At 50.5% G+C, this 22,510-nt stretch overlaps 1 protein-coding gene across 1 annotated transcript in view; it reads right to left on the bottom strand.

Annotated features, from left to right (window-relative positions):
- Window positions 1-13,212, bottom strand: part of INPP5D (inositol polyphosphate-5-phosphatase D) — a 119,625-nt gene extending 106,413 nt beyond the window's left edge. The window contains exon 1 of the mRNA XM_025463479.3: window positions 13,000-13,212. Within this exon, the coding sequence (XP_025319264.1) occupies window positions 13,000-13,133 (134 nt within the window). The 5' untranslated portion in view covers window positions 13,134-13,212. The remainder of the gene's footprint in view (window positions 1-12,999) is intronic.
- Window positions 13,213-22,510: the final 9,298 nt, after the last annotated feature.

Genomic DNA, 22,510 nt, shown 5'->3' with positions numbered 1-22,510 from the left:
AGTACTCACTTTAATCTGCCTTTCTTTATGAGAAAGGTTGAACACGTTCCCATGTTTCACTATTTGTCTTTCTTTTTCTGCGAATTTCTTTTCATGTGTTTGGCTTACTTTTTTTTTTTTCTTTTAAATCATCTTTTGCTTATGCATTTGTAAGACTTTGATACATGCCACAATATATCTTGGGAGTTACTTATGGTTGACAGTGCTTATGGAAAAATTTTAGATTATTATTATCTTATTTTTTTAGCTGTGTAGAGGTTTTATGATTTTATGTGGTCAATTTTACAATCTTTTTTTGGCTTTTGAACCAATGGATGTTTCAAGAAAGTTTTGGAGAGCAGGTTTAGGTAATTTCACTTCCACTGGGCCCTGGCTCTTCGTTTGTCACAGGGAAGTTTCTTTTCCTGTCTTTCTGTCATCTCTGAGTGCTCATTTCCCTGCACCGGGTCCGTCTCTCCAGAGCAAGGGCTGACAGCACAACTGGCTTATTTCAGAGATGGCACGGAGGACTCTCTAGGCCACTGTCACCTCACCTCCCGGAGATGTCCCAGAAACGGAGAACCGCCCCAGGCCCCGTACCCCACTCCCCCATCCCTAACCCCACCAGCCTGGGGCCCCTCTGCAGGGCCTGCCACCAATGCCAGAGGGTAGCTCCACCCCTGCTGTGCTCTTATCTTTCACTGCTTGTTCTCATGACACTTCCTCCCGGAGATATGCAAATGAGACCAGGGCCAGACCTGTCTTATTTGGCTGAGGGCAGCTAATTTGTGGAAGAAGTTGTGCAGGCTCAAAACATCAGCCTGTAAAGAACAGGGTCACAGGGAGAGGGGCAGAGCAGCTGCGCAGAACAGGAAGCCCTTTTAATTAATCTAGGGTGGCAGACAAGCCTTTCTGGCTTTTTCAAAGATGTTCTAGGAACACTGAAACACAGAAGCGGTTCCACGTTACTCAGATCACAATTCAAAAGCTAGTACAATAGGAAGACAGGACACTTCCCCTTAGACAGTGACACCCAGCAGCCACAACGCTGTCCCTGGAGCTGGGTCCCTTCATGTCTTTGAGGGAAAACTACAATGTCACCACCACTGCCACCGCTGTCACACCCAGCCACAGGAGACCAGTGGTTCCAGACTGCATGCCACGGGGCACTGGGGGCTCTGCAGGCAGATGGAAGGGGGCGCTCTTGGGCCAACCCCACTCCTCAGTGGCTGCACCCCACTCTGGTCCCAGATGCATAAATGTGTACAAACACACAGAGAACACACATGTGTATACATACACACACGTGCCTACATACAGACGCATAACCTACACATATACACATATTTGCACACACCATCTTACACATGAAATGTTTAGTGAAGATCCCACCACTAAATCCTCTTTGAGAGCAACTGCACCAGAACATAATCCAGACAACGTCTCGTCCAGCCCTTCCCGGCCCCTTGTGGGGATTTAGTAACAATTTAGGGTGCTGACACTGGTCCTCAGCTGCTACTCCTTCCAGGGACTGGGTTGCATTTCAGGACAATCGTGTTAGGAATAGTCCCACTGGAGGCCCAGGTTAGATGGTGCTGGGCTGGGTATGTGGGAGGTTGTCTCATTCTCAAATGAACTGGGACTTAGAGTAAACTTCCCACGTGACCCTGAACAGTTGCCAGGTGACAGCAGGTACCCACCCTGTTCTGAGTGGGAAGATGCTTCCTCTGGGAAGGGCTTTTCCAGATCAATCCTAATATGGCTTGGGAAGTTTTACATGAATGCAAGAGGACAAGCAAATGGAAGTAAAAAGAAAATGCTATGGCATTTTTAGTCTCTTGGATAAATATTGCTATTTCTGTATGACTACTCTTAGCCAAATGAACACTGACAAGCATGCCCAGAAACATCCTTTACCATGGTGAGCCCCATGGCGGCAGTGGGGGGGGGGGGGGGGCGTAGTGGGGGAGGAAAAAAACATCAAACTAAAATCCAAGAACCTTATTAGCATCTCTGTCTCCCTCTGCCAATTGATTGAGTGTGCTCTATAATTGTTTTTAAGCTCCTTTGTCATTCTTATTATAGATCAGTTCTAATTTCTAATGTCGTTTGTACATTTTTTTTTCTTGCTCAAATATTGTAGATTTCTCAAGAAGATGGAGTGGGAGAATTCAGGTGAAAGCCCTGCATTCAGAAAAGCCACTTGGACCAATATAGAAACAAGGGTAAAATGTATATTAGCCCCAGGGACCAAGGGTATTCATTGTTCACAACCAAAACCTCAAAGAATCCAGGCGGAGAGACTAAGAAAATGGAGAAATTACAAGAGGCCATTAGTTCAGAAGAAAGAAGGTGAGAAGAAGCCAGGTGGCCAAGTGAAAGGTGGTGGGGAGGCAGCCAGAGTACTGGTGGGGGTCTGCTGAGTGCCCTGCCCCTGTAGCCCAGGGGCCCAGCACATTGTTCCTTGTATGAGACCCCTGGGAGGAAGCCCACCTTTCCATGAGCTATGTCACCCCTCATCACTTACCCCCATCGGCTGGGTCTCAGATCGGGGCTCCCACCCCCACCCCTGCTGGTCCTTTTTTGTCTGGGAAGAGGATCTGGGCAGAAACCCACTCTGAAAAAAAAAAAAAAAAAAAAAAAAAAAAAAGAAACCCACTCTGATCTCCAAAAGAATCTGTTCCAACTTTTCCTGACAGGTCTTTGTCAGAAAAAAAAAAATCACCAGACCCATGAAAATATATCACCACTTGAAAGAAGGGCATCATTTTCCTAAGGACTCAAAGATGTTACTTCCATGTTTCATAGAATCACTGCAAAAGAGAATAAAAGACATTCTAGCGAGGTCTGACTTGTGAACTCAGTACACCATTGCATCTCTGGCATGAGAAAGGTCAATTGTAAAGAGTGAGCAGGGTGAGACAAGGAAAAATGATCAGATGGGAAAACCCAGGAATTCACAACTCAGAACTAAACCCCGCGAGAGGGACAATACACAGCAGCTCGTGTCCTGGAGAATGCTAAAGAGGATGAAAAACTCAAGAAAAAACAGAAAGAAAAGACCGGAAGGGAACAGGATAAATAGAGAAGACAGGTCTCTGTCCTCATACATACATAAGTAGGGGTTTCTGAAAGCACAGATAATTTTTTTAAATAAAAAGAAAAAGCAGAACAAGAACAGGTAATAAATCTAAGAGCAGAAAATTAAATGTCCAACCCTTTGGTAAATTGAATAAAGGAAAGAAAAAATGCTTCACCCTCCTCCTAGCCAGCATCTAGAGGGGCTCCATCCTTCACCTGCCCTGTGTCTGAGAGACAGACCTGTGCAGGCTGCCTCATCCAGATCTGGCACAGACAGAGAGGAGCATGGGGGGGAGGCATTCGGTCCCCTGACCCCATCCTGCCTCTGGCAGAGGCCACAGCTCCAGTCGGAAGGCTTGGGGACAGCCTGTCCCCTGGCTCTTCAGGAGTGGGAATGGCTTCCCTTGGTTGCTGGCTCCAGGCTGTGTGGCCTTCCCTATGCCTGTCACCCTTTTGAATTATGCCATCTATTCCCTGCTGGGAGCCTGGCCAGCACAAGGAGGAAACAAAATCAAAAAGGGGAAAAGAAGAAAGAACACTAATAAAAGAGAAACCTCAAAATTACAGAAAACGATACATAATTGTGTGCTAGCAAATTTGAAAAGCTCAACAAATGGACTGTTTTCTGAAAAATATAGATAACTTATCAAAAGTGAAACAAGAGATAGAAAGCAAGAATAAATCAACACCAAAGAAGAAACTGAAGCAAATATATAAAAATGATCCCTGGGATGCCTGGCTGGTTCAGTCGGTGAAGCGTGCAACTCTTGATCTTGGGGTTATGAGTTAGGGCCCCACGTTGGGTGTGGAGATTACTTAAAAATAAAGTTTAAAAAAATAAATAAAATAAATAAAAATTATCTTTAAGTAGCCCTGAGGAAAAGCACCTCTGCTGAATTTTTCTTAATATTTTAAAAAAATCAGATGATGATGATTCCACATAAATGTCTACATATTTTATAAAATTTACATGACTCTTAACTGTAACTTGACCAATATCATATAAATCAATCTCACCTATGAGCATATATACAAAAATCCTAAATAAAATTCAGAGTACAGTAAAAAATTTACATAATCAAGAACAGCTCATTTAAATCATGCAAAAGTGGTTAATGTTAGGGAATTTATAAAATAAAGCTATTTATACCCATAAATGAAATAAGGGAAACAACATAATCATCTCAATAGATATTTAAAAGGCATTTGATAAAATTCACTATTTAATCATTCAAAACTTTATAAAACTACGAAAAGATGGGTCCTTGTTTGACATGACAAAGAGCAACAACTAACTTTTATCAAGTGCTAACATCCTTGGGATATTGTATCAAGTCCTTCCCAGGCACTGTCATGTTTGACTCTCACAGAACTTTGAGGTGGATATGTTCTCTTCCCAATATTCTCCACTTCAGAGTTTTAGAAATACTGGCCAATGTAACAAACTATGAAATCTAAATCAGAGTTATAAGTGTCTGGAAAGGAGACCACAAAATGATCATAATTTATACATAACATGATTATCTATCAAGAAAATCCAAGAGAAGCAAATGAAAAACAATTTGAAATAATGAGGAGTAAGTAAAGTGACAGAATAAAAGATGAATTTATAAAACCTAGAACTTCCCTTTATGTTATCAGTTACCACAAAAGGGTGACTGGAGGGAAAAGGTATCATTTACAAAAGTAACACAATTATAAAGTAATCAGAAGTAATTATAACAAGAAATAGGAAGGATCTATGCCCCCCCAAATTACAAAATTTTAAAGAGGGGAAGCTATACTTATTTTTCAACTTGACAAAATTATTAGCTGGTTCACTTGGAAAAATACTAGAAAATAATAGATATGCAAATCACCAACCGCACTCCTCAGCAGCTGCAAAATCGTTTATAATATCATGGTGATGCATTTGGTATGATATCAGTGTAAGAACACCAGACATACGTGGAACAGGGTAAGCAGGCAAGAAAGAGATATATAAGACTTAATATACAGTGAAAGAAGAATCAGAAAAGGAAAAGGAGTAAATCATTCCAGAAAACTTTTTGAGAAAGATGACTGGTTACTCAAAAAAATACACATACACCTTTGTCTTACAGCCTTCAATGAATTAATTCCGGAGGGATCAAATTGTTCAATGTGAAAAAGCAAAACAGAATAAAACCGAAAAAACTTATCATTTCTCTATCTGTTTTTGCCAAATGCCTTCCACATGATTACACATTTGTTCAATCCACCCACTGACACTACTACATAAGTATTCTTAGCCTTGATTTTCAGATGAGGAAACCAAAGCCCCACAGAATCGCTGGAGATTGGGCAGGGAAAATCATCCTTAGCCCGAGTCTATCAAGTCCCATGGGTCCTGTCCTAACCCTCCCGCCTCCCACTGGAAAAAACCCCCAGAATATCCATATGCAGAGGGACTCTTTACATTGAAAAGCAAAGGAGAAAAAAAATCACAAAGGAAAAAGACTGATAGGCTTCATGAAAATTTACAATCTTTGAACGTCAAAGAAATCACAAAGTTTAAAGGCAAAAACCACAGGGAAAATATTTGCAACAAAAGTGATATAAAGACTTCATGCAAAAACATAACAGAAAAACCACAGCTTCAAAAGAAAAATGGCAAAGAGAATGGACAGATCATTCACCAAAGAGGAATTATGAAGGTCAACAGTCCTATCAAACAAGTTTACTATGATTGCAATCAAGAAATGCAAAGAAAAATGAACGGAAATTAAACACCTTTCACTTTGAAACTTAATTTTTTTTTTTAAGTGCAAATATTCAGAATAGGGAGACTGGAATCAAGTGGGCAGTCTCTTGTACAGCCAACCAGAGCATAAAATGGAACAAAATTTCTGGAAAGCAATTTGTCATTCTGTATCAAGAGCCTAAAAACATTTCTATCCTTTGATCCAGTAATTCCGCCCCTGGGAATCTATAACCAGAAATGTCACATTTCTGCAAAAAGACCTTCATCATCATCATGTTTATAACAACAAAACACTACTGGTAACTTAAACGTCTGACAATACCAGAGTCGCTTCATAAATTGCAGCACATTATGTAACAGAATCTTGGCACTCGTTAAATATGGTATTTAGGAAAAAAAATTTTAACTAACAGGGAAATGTTAATGTTGCTAGAAAACACAGACCAAAATACATGGTTATAGCTATATATATATTACAGAGATTTATATATCTATGGAGAAAGAGGAACAAAGAGAGGGTGAGAAGATACACCTACAAATTAACAGTATTTATGTTAATCTCTCGGCAATTGGGTGATTATTTTCCTTCTTTACATTTGGTACTCTTTGTACATTATACTTAATACTGTATTTTTTTTTTTTTAAGTTACTTGAAAGAACACTGCGGTGTTTATCAGAAGATCTAGTTCTACATTGCCACCAACGCCTGTGATGGCCTCACAAGCCTTTCCTCTCTGGAGGCCAGGTTCCTGGTTGGCAAGTGAGAGGGCTGGACCAGCTGACCCTTCGGGAGCCAGCCCTGTCTGGGGTTATTTTAGAAAAGTCACTGAATCCAAATTGTTTGGGTGCTGGTCCTTGTCAACACGATGTTTTTCTAATTAATGGACAAAGAGGGTGTGAAGTGAGCATGGGAGAAAGGAAATGGGGAGAACAAGCCTGCCATTCTGGGGGCCAGATCTTTCCTTTCTTCCATGCTGCAGCTACCAGCACTGATCCTCATCCTGTCCACATGCTGGGCTCCCTCTTCAGAGCCCTAGGACTTTTGTCTCTTCAGCATCTCCCTCCTAAATGGGAGATAGTTAATCAATCTTAAGATGGCCACCATTCCTTCTTGACTTTATCTTCAATCTACCTGGTAGTTTTTCCTGGCATCCACAGCTCAGACCCCTCTCTCCCTCAGGCTTCCGGGCACTCGACCCCGGCCCCAGCGGCCACTGGACACTCATGCACCATTCAAGTGCTCTTCCTGTCTTATCTCTTTGAGCACTTCCTCTGAGGAGGCCCCACATGACAGCTCACTGTCTCCTGGAGGCTTTTACAGGCCTCCAGGAAGTTCTAGAAGTGACACTCTGCCTGCGCTCTCCTCTTTCCTTCTGCTGTGGAATTTGCTTCACAGATGGGCCCATACTCCCCTGCATCTGAGATGTCACTACTCACTCTATGACTTGTTCAAAATAATAGCCAGTGTTCAGTGGGTGCTTACTGTGTGCCTGGCCTTGGGTCACACAAGTTGCCCACATTCTCCCATTTTATCCTCTCAATAATCCAATGACAGCAAGAGGTAGACAAATAACCCAATTTTTTAAGTGGGCAGAGGATCTGAATACACATTTCTCCAAATAAGATAGAGAAACAGCCAATAAACACATGAAAAGAAAAGAAACTCAGCACCATTATTCATTATGGAAACACAACTCAAGGTGACAATAAGATGCCACTTTGCACCCACTGGGATAATTACCAGAAAGATAACAGCAAGGCTTGGTGAAGCTGTGGGAAAATCAGAGCCCTCACATGTGGCTGATGGGGATTTAAATGGTGCAGCTTCTGTGGAAAACAGTGTAACAAATCCCACAGAAAGCTAGAATTACTGTAGGGCTCAGCAATTCCACCCAAGACCACTGGAAAACACACGTTCACACAAAAACTTGCCCATGAACATTCACACCAGCATTATTCATAATAGCCAGAAAGTGGAAACAACCCACATGTCCATTAACTGATGAATGGATACATAAAATGTGGTCTATCCACACAACAGACAATTATTTAGCCAAAAAGGAACCCCCAGGCTACAGCATAGATGATCCTCAAAAACATCACACTAGGTGAAAAAAGCCACATATTCTATGATTCTGCTAATATGAAATACAACATGATGAATGTCCCAAACACCACTGAATTGTATACTGTACAACGGGTGATTTTATGGGATGTGACTTATACAAATTATATAATATACAAATTATATAAATTATACAAATTATATTAAAAAACTTATACAAAAAAAACCTTATACAAATTATATAAAATATATAAATTTATAAAAAATTAACCCAAGAACTGGGCATCTCACCAGTGAGGATGCTGGGAGGGCACAGGGAGGTTGGTGTCTGGCCAGTGTTGGAACCCATATCAGATGTAGCTAACCACAGAGGGCTCACCCCCAAGGACTGTGTGGCACAGCATGGATTAGGGCAGGAAAGGCAGGCCTCCTCTCCCTCCATCGCTGGGGTGGGGAAGGAAGGCCTAGCTAGGAGCACCACTGCCATTTCTTCACCATGCTTGGGCTCACGCTCCAGGAAAGGGGACCATTCAACGGAGAAGCTACTACATCTGCACACAGGGGAATTTAACCCAGAGATGGTAAGCTTGCAAAACATGCCAGAGCCAGAGCCTGCGCTGGTTCTCGAAGGGTTGCCCTGGAGTGCTGGGCATGGGCACCGAAGGCTGGAGACACTCAGGTTGTTCAGATTCACTTCACATAGAAGATGCCAGTGATCTGTTAAACACACAGGCCTTCAGGGCACGCCACTCCCTCCTGTCTTGCACGCAGACAGAAAACACAGAAGAGCCGCCCTTGGACAAACTCATGTCAACTGGATTTCAAGAGCCCATGGTCCTCCAGCTCTGGCTGCTGGCTACTGCCTCTGCCAGAGTTTATCCCTGCTTTCTGTCAATGCCAGATACGAAAACCAGTATTTCTTTGCATTGCCACAAGAATAATCAATGAGCGTGCAAACCTGACTCAGACCCTGGAAGGGGGTTGGAGGAAGTGGGGTTATAGCCACACGTTCACACCATGGGCAATGGCTTTACACCTCTCCTGGACATTGCTGCCCTCCCAAGTCCCTTCTCTGTGGCTCCCCTTTCCAGGCCTCCCTGACCCCACACACACCCAGGCTTGCTGGCTCCCGTCTCTCTGCTTCCCAAGAACAGCCCAAGTTCAAGTCCAGGCCCTGCCGTTTATCAGTCCTGTAAATGTGGCATGTCAGCTAACCTCTCTGGGCCTCAGCTTCCTCATCTGTAAAGCAGGGATAATGACAGTCCTTCCTCCAAAGGCCATTGAGGACAGTGACTGAATACATGCAGAGAGCCTAGAACGGAGCCCGGCACACCAGAGGCCTCCGCAAGCCTTTTGCAGTTTGGACAGAACTGGTTAGTAACCACCCTTTGTTAGGGGAGGGAGGCTTCGGGCTTGCTCTACCGCAAGTGGCCCTATCACACTCGAGCTTCCCAACAAGAAGGATGCCTTCTTGAGAGAACTTTGGGTGGCTCAATGTCCTTCTTGGGCCTCTTCATCTTTGGGGCTGTGCTGCGGCCAGAGTCCCGGCTGCCTGGTACGCTGTCCCTGGGAAGGCGACTGTGGTGCGCCTGGGCAGCTTGCGGGAGGCTGCGCGCTGAGGAAACCAAGACTACTTCCCTGCCTGGCCAGCTGGACGAGGCACTGGTTCCTGAACCGAAGGCCTGCCCCTCCCCCAGGAGGGAAGCCAACTGTCCCCGGCATGCTTTGGTGGGAAGGCCACCCAACCGGGCAGCTTCTATTCCCAACAGTGCTGGACCATCGTTCCAGGTGTGGCTGTGCAGCCTGAGCAAAGAGAGGCCAGCCCCGCTGAGCCCTGGCCCCTTCCACTGAGGGACCCCCATCCCCCAAGGAGATGCACCCGATGGGCACCCTGGCCCCACGTGGAGGTGCCATCCCAGCAGGAGAGGAGGGCACGACCTTGACTGCCTCTCAGCATCCCATCCAAGATGGGCCGGACGCCCCCTCCAGGTACCCGTGGTGGTTTGAGTCAGGTCAGGTGAGGATGACACAGTTCCTATCTGGAAGAGCCCCCTGTCGCTCGGGCTTTTGAGGGCCCCTTGCCACAAGACGGACTCAAACCATATGGCCAGCTGCCTGGGGTCGTCCCCTTCCACCTCTCTGGGCCCAAGATGGGCCTCCAGAGTCTCCCTGAAGCGGGGCTCTCTGAGCTGCTGAGGAGAGGGCTGAGCTTTCCTGCCCAGCAGCAGTGGTAGGGCTGACCTCTCGAGAGGAAATGTGGGTTCGCGAGGCCTGGGGTGAATGTACGCTCTCATCACGTGGGCGGCCCTGAATTGCAGCCTTGTCTTTGGGTGTCTCCCTCACCCCCTCCCTCGTTTCATTTAAATAGTCAAATCTGGGCAACAAGGCCACTGGGGGGGAAGCTGTCCTCAGTTCCTGGTGCTCCACACACAGCTGCCCCTAAAGCAGCAGTTGGGAGGTTCCCTGCTGTCTCCTCACTCACCAGAGGGCACAGGGGAGAAGCTCTGGCCACTGGGCCAGGGCAGGAGGTCCTCCTCCACGGTGGCTTCCTTCTGCAGCCCTGGCTCACTGTGAGAGCCCTGACCCCACAGCCGCACCCCCCGGGGCCCGGCACTCACAGCCGACTTCCAGAGAGACAGCAGATGGGGCGAAGCCTGTCACTTATGAAACTGAGGAAAGCCCAGTTGCTTTTCGCCCCGTCGGGGTTCCCAGCACTAGGCTGTGGACCCAGACGGTGTGGGGCCAGGTCTGTACCAGGCCACAGGGAAAGTTAACGCTAATTTGTTTTTTTGTTTTTTTTTAAGATTTTATTTATTCATAGAGACAGAGAGAGAGAGAGGGGCAGACACAGGCAGAGGGAGAAGCGGGCTCCTTACAGGAAGCCTGATGTGGGACTCGATCCCGGGTCTCCAGGATCACACCCTGGGCTGCAGGCAGCGCTAAACCACTGTGCCACCGGGGCTGCCCGAAAGTTAACTCTAATTTGATTGAAAGGACTGGCTCCCTCTTTTTTTCCTTCTTTCTCTCTCGCTCTTTCTTTTTAAAAAGGACACTTTTTCTGCTTTTTTGATGTTCAAGGATGCTTTCTCCCACAAAATAAGCCTTTGGAAGGTGGCAGTTAGATGTTATTCAGGTTTTCCTTCTTAAATCTCCTTAATTGGCAAAATTCAAGATGGTGAAGGGATGATGTGTCCCTGGTTTGGGGAAAGTTTGGTGGCTTCTGACCCTGCAGGAAGAAGGGTGGCTTCCCTCAAAGAACAGAGCGGAAAAGAGAGCCCTGGGCATGGCCAGAGAGCAGGGCCCCCAGGGAGGAATCCAAGCCCTGGGGCCTAGACCTAAAAGGGCTTTGAGGACAGGAGACTGATAAGGCATCCAGGCCTCGGCTAAGAGGAGAGAGGACACCTGTGGGCATCACAGGCACCTGTCCTGAGAGGCGGACCCTGTACACCTGCTGCAGCTCTGACAGTAATTCGGTGCAGACAAGGGGAGGGCAAGAGAGGTGGAGGAAGGGATACGGGAAACCAGGCCTGGACCCCAGCCTGCCACCAGCCAGAGGCCTGGCCCTCTCCAGGCGCTTTCCCCCACCCGCAGGCAGGGGTCGTGGGAGCACAGGTTCCCAAGGGCCTCCAGGCCCTGTCCGGGCTCTGGCTTGCCAGTGTGCTGCCAGTGTGGAGTCAGAGACTGCGTCCGTAACCTGCACACAACCCGCACTCCCTGACCAAAGGGCCACTGTAGGGGTTAGTGAACTATGGCCCTGGAAGCTCTCCGCAGAGGCCTAGCACACAGCCAACACCCAACAGCATCGGCCTTCCACTCGGGTCCAGGGAGGCAGGAGAGACATCCGTGTAGGCCCAGTGGAGTCAGTTTAGAGTCTTCCCATCCTTTTAAGACCCAGTTGGCGGGTGCCCATGGGGGCAGCGCTTGTGGGGAAGTCCTGGGTCCCTTCCCTGGAGTGTGAGAATGGGGGAGTGAGGGAAGCTGGCCTCGGGAGGGGGGTCTCTGGTGCAGTCAGTGCTCGGGCCCGTTGGCCAGCTGTGTCCTTGTTAGCACCCTGTCTTCTCTTGCTGTCCCCCTGGAACCTATGCTCACACTTGGCTTGCCATGGTTAGGAGCGGGTGGCAAGAGTCTGGTTGTCTGGGTGCAGCCTCTGGGCAGTGGCCCTGGCTTCAACCACCGTTGGTCTTGTAACCTATCTGAGCCTCAGTTTCCTCATCTGCAATGGGGAGTAATACGGGACCTGTAGTTCAGGTTGCCGCGAGGATGAAATGGGATAACACCAAGACCAACGCCTACACTCAATGCTCAAGACAGGTCCGTGTTCCGTGACCTACTTCCCCTCTTGCCTGGTCCGAGGGAACTTTCTGCAAGCATCTACGGATGCTACCTGGGAGATGCAGGGGGACAACCTGTCCCCCGCTGTGCCCTGGCACTGCCCTGTTAGACAGCAGGCCTGCAGGGTGACGGCCTTCTTCAGACAAGGTCAAGAAGTCTGTTTTAAAAAAGAGCCTTCAGCAAGTGGCTGGTTCCCCGGTTGTTAAGACAACTGGGGCATTGAGCAATATCCCAGAGCTGGGAGGGCGGTGGAGGGTTGATGGTGGCAGAGAGGCCACCATGGGTGGGGGACGCCACGCAGTGCTGAGGTGGGGAGAGAAGAAGCTGTCCCTGTAGGTGATGGTCACTTTCTCTGCTCTCAGGGCCCGCAGTGCAACTTCTGGGTGAACAGAGAGCTCTTTCTTGAGCGAACACACCCCATATCCTGGCTCCCTGAATGAGGGCTTCCAAAAAGCCCTCGCCTACGGCTCTGGAAGTGTCCGCTCTTGCCACATCTGTTCTCCCAGGAGGGTTTCCAAGCTGGGCATCCTTGTCCCGCACCTGAGCTGACCAATGGGAGCCCCGAGCTTCTGCCCTGGAGGGCCGCCTCCTCCTGGCCCCTGGCCCCACCGATCCCGGGGGGCAGCCCCAACCGGGGAGCAGGCCTCGGCGGCCCTGGGGGAGCTCCCGGGGCTGGAACAGGAGAGCTCCGAGGCCCAGCAGGCCCATCGCGGGGCTCGGCCGGACCCCCGGGCAAATCTGGGGGACACGCCAGAGGGGTCCACGCCTCCCAGGACACAGGACAGGCTGCCCCCCCCCCCCCCCAGGGCCCGGCACTTACAGCACACACAGCGCGTAGGCCCTGGAGATGGACTCGCTGGCGCGCACGAGGAAGCTCCCGTCCTTGCCCGTCCTGGACAGCAGCTCCTCGGCCTTGGAGCGGGTGATGTTGCCGTGGTTCCAGCAGGGGACCATGGCGGGCCTCGGGGGGCCTCCCCGCGCCCCGCGCCCGCGCCTCCGAGGGGAGCCGAGGCCCCCGCGCCGCACCCCGCGCCGCGCCCCCCGCCGCCCGCTGCAGCCCGGCCCGCCCGGCCACTTCCTGCTCGGGAGCTCGGCGAGGGAGAGGAAGCCGGCGGCCCCGAGAACTTCCTCCTTGCGAGAGCGCGGGGAGGCTGCTCCACCTTCCCACCCCGCCCCGGGCCTCCCGGGGGCGTCGCCGCGCGGGGGGGCGGGGGGGCGGGCCCAGGACGCCCGCAGGTGACAGGGGCGCAGGAGGCCCGGCGACACGGTCCCCCCACCCTGGTCCCCGCTCCGTCGGGCCTACCCTCGCCCTGGGCTTCTCGCTGGGCCACGGCCCGCCCGCCACGGAGCCCTGCAAAATTGGGGGCGGGGGGCACCGTCCAGTCCAGTCCCCTCCCCATGTGAGAGGCTCCGGGGCACCACACAGCCCTGGGTGCTGGGAGACCTTGCGTGACACCGCCTGAGGGCTCAGGGTGACGAGGACCCAGGTGACACCTCTGTGGCATGACACCTTTACACTCATCCTCCCCCCTCCCTGCACCCCGGGGCCTGTGGGTGAAGGAGCCCTGCTCTCCATGGCAGCCCAGCTGCGTGACACCGGAAGGGTGTGGAGGGCTGGGGACAGGGACATGGCACAGGGGGAATGCAGGCTGGGTTTTCACCTCTGGGTCTTTCCCAGACACAGGCTGGCCACCCGGTCGAGGATAAAGAGCGTTGTCTTCAGTGTCCTCTGTCTCAACGGGTTTGGGGCGGCCAGCAGGGCTGCAGCCCTTACCAGGCCCGGCGTGGCTGCACTTGTCAGTGGCTCAAAGGACAGCTGCCTCCATGGGGCCACCATCCCGGACCGGCAGGTTCTGAGGGCTCCGAAGAGGATACCCACTCTTGGAGTGCACCCAGTTCTTGGGTCAGGCCCACCAGGGTGACGGGAGCACTGCTGACCTACTGCACAAGGGGTGGTGGCCCCCAATCCCACACCCAGGCCTCGCGCCCCAAGACCTGACAAGAGACCTCCCTCCAGAGGCCCAGCTCGGTGAGCCTCCATCTGAATCCCACAGCTCTTCATCTACATCTGAGCTGCAGGAGCTGACCAGGCTTCTCTCTCTGAGCCCCGGGTTCCTCTTCTCTACCTTGAAGAACGTAGACCTTAAGGGAGCTCACGTGTGCTGAGGAGCCCGCAGCACCTCCCACCTGCTGGGACACACACACACACACACACACACACACGCAGCAGGTGATTCTGAACAAGCACATCCTGATTCTGAGGCCCAGAGTGTGGCCCCTGGGCTCCAAGTGAAGTTCCTTCTGGACGTTTCAGAAACAGTGAACTCCCCCGCAGTCCTCACTCCCACCTCCCCAAGCCACCCTGTGCTTCCTCTCCCCTGACCACTGCCCCTCCCCCACTCCTCCTACTGGACCAGTGACTCAACTCCCAAACCCTCAGAACATAGGAAGTGTAGGAAGTGAGGGTCCTCTGGGCCGGCCCTGAGCTAGACATGGGGAAATGATGGGGACAAGAGCTGGCCTCCACACTCCAGCCTTCCGGAAGCCAGCTGGATGCTCCCGTCACCCACTTAGTACCCTTCTCGCCTCCCTGCTGACCTCCGCTAACCTCCTCATTGGTCTCAGCGTCCAAGACCCTGGTCTCTCTGGGGCCCGTCAGGAGGATCCATCTGCAACTCTGGCCCCTTAGTACCTTGACCAGCTCATCCCTAGAGACCCTCCACCACGTCCAAGACTCTTGCTCTTATAACTGCCTTCCTGCCACACTCTCCTGCTTCCCACCCTCCCTCTTTCAGGCCTCTATCCCCACCAAGTCCTGCTTCTCAGCAGAGTTGGGTGGCCAGTGGGACTGCCCTCGCCCTTTGACTCCACCGTGACTTCCCTTGGACACACACGACACATATATGACACACACATTTCCCTAACTGTTAGGGCCCATCCCATCTCTACTTCCATCTAACCTGGTTGCCTGAGCCATCTGACATGGTCAGCTTCCTGGTCCCCCACTCTTCTTCTCCCCATGTTTGGAAAATGGCAATTTTTTTCAGATTTATTAATTTATTTGAGAGAGAGAGAGAGTCCTAGGCAGACTCCATGCTGAGCACAGAGCCCTATGCAGTGTTCATTCTCACCACCCTAAGATCAAGACCCAGGCTGAGATCAAGAAGGTTAAACAACTGAGCCCCCCAGGGAACCCTGGAAAATTGCAACATTTAGATCAGGACTGTCCTTATGGTGGATGGGTGGGACCTGGGTAAACATTTTTTGTAGGGCCCCTGTCTACATGCACAATGTACTAAAATTTATATTATAAAATTCACGGACCCGTGTGAGGTATGGGGATCTATCAGTGAAGATTAGAATAATGGATAGACAAGAGTAATTATGAATATGTTCAGTGTCCAATCAGTGCACTGGAAGAGTCTTCGTGATGTCCAGGCTCTTGCTTCTGGTTCAGATCCCGTTTTTTATTGTCTTATGTTCATGGAAGCCCTTGCTGCTGTACCCCAGGGCTTCCCATGGCCCACCAGCCTGGGCAGATAGATAGGTGTCACCCACTGATTCCTTTTTTTTTTTTTTTAAGATTTTATTTATTCATTCATGAGAGACAGAGAGACAGAGAGAGAGACAAAGAGAAAGAGAGGCAGAGACACAGGCAGAGGGAAAAGCGGGCTCCTCACAGGGAGCCCAATGTGGGACTCGGTCCCGGTACCCCAGGATCATACCCTTAGCCAAAGGCAGACCCTCAACCGCTGAGCCACCCAGGCGTCCCTCACTCACTGATTCCTATTGGAGGATGAGGGAGGGCAAGTGTTTACTCACTGAGTTACCAAAGGAAAGGGGGCTGTGATAGTTTTCTGTGCAACTTGGCTAGGCCACAGTACATAGATATTTGGTTAAACATTATTCTAGATGTCCCTGTGGAGACATTTTTATTTTTTAAAGATTTTATTTATTTATTCATGAGAGACAGAGAGAGAGAGAGGCACAGATACAGGCAGAGGGGGAAAGCAGGCTCCATGCAGGGAGCCTGACATGGGACTCGATCCCAGGTCTCCAGGATCACACCCTGGGCTGAAGGTGGCACTAAACCACTGAGCCACCCAGGTTGCCCCTATTTTTAGATGAGATTAGTATTTAAATCAGTAAACTCTGAGTAAAGCAGATTATTATCCATATTGCAGGTGGGCCTCATACAATTAGTTGAAGGCCATGATAGAAAAGACGGAGGTGCGGGCACCTGGGTGGCTCAGTGGTTGAGCATCTGCCTTCTGCTTAGGTCGTGATCCTGGGGTTCTGGGAGCAAGTCCCACATTGGTTGGGCTCCCCTGGGGGAGCCTGCTTCTCCCTCTGCCTGTGTCTCTGCCTCGCTCTGTCTCTCATGAATAAACAAATAAGATCTTAAAAAAAAAAAAAAAAAGAAAAGGAAAGACATAGGTGCCCCCAGAAGAGGGAATTTTGTCATCGGACTGCCTTCAGCTTGGACTGCAGCCTCAGCGCCTCCCTGGGTCTCCAGCCTGCCACCAGCCCACCCTGCCGGTTTTGGACTTGTCAGTTTCCACGATCACATGAGACAATTCCGTACAAAATAAACCTCTCACACATACACACACGTACACACATCCTGTCGGCACTGTTCCTCTGGAGGACCCCGACTAACACAGAAGGAAATGTTCGAAAGCCGCTCGCTGGCTGGTGTCATCAGGAGAGAACGTCCCCTGCCCCCAGAGCTGATAAAAGGGCATCTTGGCCTGAAGAAGGGGATGGAGGGGCGGCTCACAGAGAACCGGGGAGGGACCAGGAGGCCCGAGCCCAGGGCAGGTGGGTCGGCCCCCATCTCTTCTGTCCTGAGAACTCACCTGCCCCCCCAGTGGCCCTTCCCAAATCTAAGGTCAAGAACACTTATTATTGAGGTGGGGAAGGGGCCCACTCTGTGACCAGGAGGAAAGCAGACCACCCAGCGGAGATCTCCTGAGAGCTGGGACACCTCCACACATAGTGAGGAGCATCACACCCCCAGCCCTCCACCGGGAAGGGAGGGTCGGCTCCCTCCTGCTTCAGCCCCTCCTGCCCAGCCTCACCCCTGTGGATTTTCGAGTGCTGTCAGGATGCCTGCAACCCCCCCCCCCCCCACCTGCCTTCACACAGGGAGGCCCAGCTCCACTTCTGCTCTGGCATCTTCAGGCTCCCTTTCGAGACCGTCTCCCCAGACCTCTGCAGACACAGATTCGGCTCAGCAGTCCTCCGAGTGGGCCTGAGCCTCCTGGAGCCTGGAGCACCGCAGAGGGTGGGGAGGCAGGGTTCGCAGCACACGCACACACACACCCTTAGCCCTCCAATCTCTGGTTGCAGAGCTTGGGGGCACACCCCGAGTCACACGCACGGGAGCCAGACCGGGCCTGAGGCCCAGCTCTGCCCCAAGAGCTAGCGTCCGATGTTCAGTTTGCATCTCTGCGAACGGGGCCAAAGAGTGTTTGTGAAGTTACTGAACTCTCTGGTGTGGGGTGGGTGCTCTCTGATGAGGCGGGTCCCCGAGGTGGCCCTCCTGACCTGCGCCCGGACCACAGAGCCTCCGTGGGCTCCAGGCAGCGGCCAAACGTCAGTGACACTGGCCTTTGGTTTAACAGGCCTGGTCTGAAAGAGGACAGGATTCTATAAAAGTGCTCCTCACCTACAACTAAAAATAACCTAAAATGGGTCAGATTGGGAGCCTTGTGACTCCCCACCACCAGGGGGAGCCTCCAACTCTTGCCTCTATCCTTGGGTTCCCGTGTGACTCTGTGCAGAGGCTGTCACTTTCCCGTTCCCATGGCAACGGTGCCATCAGGGATGGAGGCGATTTCCCAAGGGCCGGAGGGCTCCCGGGTCCATCACTGCGCTCGAGGATTTCCCTCCAACACCGAGGCCTGGCAGCGCGCAGCCCTCCCCTTGCCAGGAAATCAAATAGACCCGAACTGCAACCAGGAGCATGGGGCTCGACTGGGGGAAGAATTGGGTAAAGAAGAAAATCACATCCACAAAAATGACTTGGGTCTTTTGCTAAGATTGTGAAGGACGCTGGAACATATTCAAAATACAGTGGTAAATTAGAAAAAAAAAGAAAGACTAACATCAGGAAACCAATTTGAGGCTACAGTATGAATCCAACTATGGAAAAAAAAAAGTTATCCTGGGAAATCACCAAATAACGGAGAGTGCTGAGTTAGATAGCATGTCCACGAGCAATCTTTTTCCTCCTTCTACTTTCCCGGATTTCCTTTATGGCCACACACTACTTTTATGGAATAAAAATTAAATAAGCAAAAAGACAACTGGAGTCCCAGAAGATGCGGGTGAAATCTTTCAGGACAGCCTGGCTCTATTTGGAGGGCTGGTTACATCCCAGGAGATCCCTCCTCTGGCACCCAGCCCTCTGGATTCATAAGGAAGAGATGGATTTTTTCTTTAATCTTTTCTTTTTTTCAGGGAAAAAATAATATTACATGTAGTCAAAAAATTCAACGAAAGTAAGTGTTCCTGCCAGACCCCCAGACCCATTGCCCCAGGGCCAGCATCTTTATATTCTTGCAAAACTTTCTATGCTTGTGCAAGCATAATTTTGCAAGGCCTCATTTTTTTTTAAAACCTTGCTGTACAGCTTACTTTTTTCACTTCACAATATTTCTGACCTTTTCGGGGAGCTTGTGTCTATCTACCACATTCTTTTAAAAGTCAGCCTGCTATTACGTGCCATAGCATCACGCATTGCGCCAATCTCCTACTGGTGGACACTGAGATTGTTTCCAACGTTTGCTCTTACAGACCAGAGTCAGCGTTTCTGCCAGATAGGGTCCTTGCAGGGTGATGAGGGTCCAACGGCTCTGCCCATTTCTTGTTTGGGTTAATGATGCCGTATTGTCTTCTAAAGAGCTCACACCAGTCAACGTACCTATCGCGTATGAGAATCGGGGTTTCGTATTTCCTCCAGCCCGGAGGGGTGATTCTGGTGTCCCACTTTAAGTGACATGAAATAACTTTCGAAATGAAATAACTACTTATGAAATAGGTACTTATTTGTTTCATACCTACTTATGAAATAACTTTTTAACAACAGTTCTTGGTGACTTACATTTCAAAAGGCTTCTTGACTTTTATCACAGGATTCATTTAAATATGAACTGTCCCCTTGCATTTACAGTATAATTTGGATTTTAAAATACTTGCATGCTCCCTCTCCCAGAAAGCTGCCTGAGTGTGTTTCCTGTACTGAGTGCGAACGTGTGAAAGGCTGGCCAACGGCCTCGGAGGCCCTCATGGCTTTGCATCTTCGTGGCACCGAGCCACATCTTGTGCGTAAAGCAAAGTACTCAGTGACCACCTTCATGTAACCACATGGACACCGCAAGCACCCCTTCCTGGCTCTCGGCCCCCAGAGTCAGATTTGCCGAACTCTGGAGCCAGCAACTCTTGGGCTCTGAGCCAAGACACAGGCCAGCACCGGTCAGCCTGCGGAGGCCACCCGGCTGCCGCTGACACGTGCTGGGGAGGCCACCTTCTGCCTCTGTGGTGGCCCCGCGTACTCCCCGACCCTCCCTTGGCTGAAGTCTGCTCCTGCATTCATTTCCCAAGTGCATTTTCTGCCAACAGCCACTGGCTTTCCACGGCGATTACATGTCAACTCCTCCAGCCTCTTGCTCTGTTCCTCTTCCTCTTTGCCTCCACAGCCAGCAGTTCTCCTAACTAAGGCATCAAAGCAAAAAGCAAAACCATGCTGTTGGTTCCAGCTCCATTCCCATCAGGATCTTCTGCCCACTGTCATCTTGTGACCTTTCACCTGCGTGGCCATTCCTGGGTGTCAGGGAGGCCCTGGATCTGCCTACTGCATCCCTGCCTGCCGATGGGCCTCCCAAGGTGTGTGAACGTAGCCTCTGAATTGTCCCCCACGCTGACACTGCCTTCCCCCACGGCATCACCTCTCCCCGGGGCTGGGCCGGCCTCCAGGCTGCTGGAAGCCTGGTCTTTTTCTGGCCCTCCTGCGGAGTATGGTCCCTCCTCTTGGCGCTGGCCCCCCTCAGTAGGCACAACATTCCCTGCTCTTGGCTCAGAGTGGGAAACATCAGGACTGGCACCTCTCCTATCCCTTCATTAGATCATCACCTCCTGACCTCGAGGATGCAACATCCGGCCCACGGTGCTGACCCATTGGTCAGCTCAGCTGCTGCAACAAAACAGCACAGACTCGAGGGCTTCAACAATAGACGTTTTCTCACAGCTCTGCAGGCTGGAAGCCCAAGACCAGGGTGTCAGGGTGGTCGAGTTCTACTGAGGATCTGGCTTGCAGATGGCTGCCTTCTTGCTGGCTCCCTACATGGCTTTCCTTCTTACGCATACACAGCAGCAGAAGGGGGAGTGAGGGGGAGAGCGATTTCTCTGTTCCTTTTAAAACTTTTTAATAAACATTTTATTTATTTATTTGACAGAGAGAGCACAAGCAGGGGGAACAGCAGACAGAGGGAGAGGCAGAGGGAGAAACAGGCTCCCCATTGAGCAGGGAGCCTGATGCGGAGCTCAATCCCATGACCCTGGAATTGTGACCTGAGTCAAAGGCAGATGTTCAACTGATTGAGCCATCCAGGCACCTCTTTTCTTCTTATAAGACTACCAATCCTATAGGATTAGGACCCCATCCTTATGAACTCATTAACTTAATTACCTCCTAAAAACCTTATCTCTAAATATAGTTACACTGGGGGGTTCGGGCTTCAATACGTGACCTTGGAGGGGAAATGATGTGGTCCACAGCAGTACTGACTAAATATTTGCTGAATTATAACAGAAGCTAATATCTATCAGCTACTAAGTGTGAGACACTGTGCTAAGCTCTTGGCATGAACTGCCTCACAATACCCCATAAGGATGTTTTATTATTATCTCCATTTACTGGCAAAGAGATCAAGAACCAGAAATATCAAATAAATAATTCATCTTCATGTTAGTGGCAGATCTGAGATTCTAGCTCATGTCTGCTTGACCTCATAATTGCTATGAGACCCGAATTCCGTGCTGGACTCTGGAATTCTAAGGCCAGCGCCTTTGCCCATTCATCTAAATACTCCCCTGCATTGTCTCTGGAAGCCTCCTGGGCCCCCATTGTTGGAAGAGGCACAGATAAAGGAGTAGCTGAGTTCCAGGCATGGGTGCTGGTCCCCTGCCCACAAGAGTTGCAGAATTCAAAGAGGTTCCTGGTGGAACAGAGCATGGTTCTCATCCTCCCTTCCCCACCGCCACACTCACAGCCCCCATCGCCGGCCACTGTCCACCCTTGACACCTCTCCCCCCCTCCTCCCACCATCCCTCCATGAAAGCCTCCAGCCATGCTCCTCCCTCGATGGGGTCCTGACCTTCACCAGAGAAGCCCCCTACCAGGCAGCTTAGGCTGGACAAGCCCACAGCTCCCAACCTGCATGGCGGCTGGGCTCTTGTGGACATGCCCTCTGTCGTGTTGCACTGGCTGCCATATCAGAGCCTGCATTTTCCCGTTGGCCTTCCTCACCTCCCCATGCTCCACAGACCTCACCCAGAAGCCAGAAGCCATCAAAAAATAAACCCCTTACTTTTCTGCAGTGGACTGGTCTCCCAGGCCACCTTCAAATGCATCTACATTGGCCTCCATGCCCACTGTTCTGGGTTCCCGCATCACCTTGCTGGGACAGCTGCTGAAGCCACCCTGACCCCCTTGGATTTTCTCCCTCTCCATCCCCCTACCCCTCACAAGGAAACTTAAGAATTTTCCTTCTTAAAAAAAAAAAATCAGCAACACCCCTCCCTGCCTTCGCTGTGCATGTCAAAGACCCCACCTTAGGCCAATTAAAAGGAAATCTCTCAGGGTGCCTGGGTGGCTCAGTGGGTTAAACCTCTGACTGTTGATGTCAGCTCAGGTCATGATCTCAGGGTCCCGGGATGGAGCTCTGCATTGGGCTCCACACTCAGTGCGGAGTCTGCTTGGGATTCTCTCTCTCCCTCTCCATCTGCCCTTACCCCTGCTGGCGCTATCTCTAGATAAATAGTAAATAAATAATACTTTAAAAAAAAGGGAGTCTCTTAGGAGGGCCTGGACACCCGCCGGCCAGTCCAACAACTCCCTTCTCCCAGCATTCTTGCTGTGATGTGACACCTTTCTGGAATTCTGACTGCATCCCAAGTTCTCGGCTTTCCTCCCTCCCACCCTGTCTCATCTCACCCTCTGATATATGGCCCCTTCCCCCACCTTTGTTCCTGGCCTTCTATCTCATGCTGTCCCAGGGCACTTCCCCACTATGGCTTCCAAATCTGCCTTCCTAGCCCTTACCTCT

Source organism: Canis lupus, chromosome 25 (assembly GCF_003254725.2).
Source record: "Canis lupus dingo isolate Sandy chromosome 25, ASM325472v2, whole genome shotgun sequence".
In the NCBI taxonomy this organism is placed as follows: Eukaryota; Metazoa; Chordata; class Mammalia; order Carnivora; family Canidae; genus Canis; species Canis lupus.
This window is presented reverse-complemented; position numbering and strand designations above follow the sequence as displayed.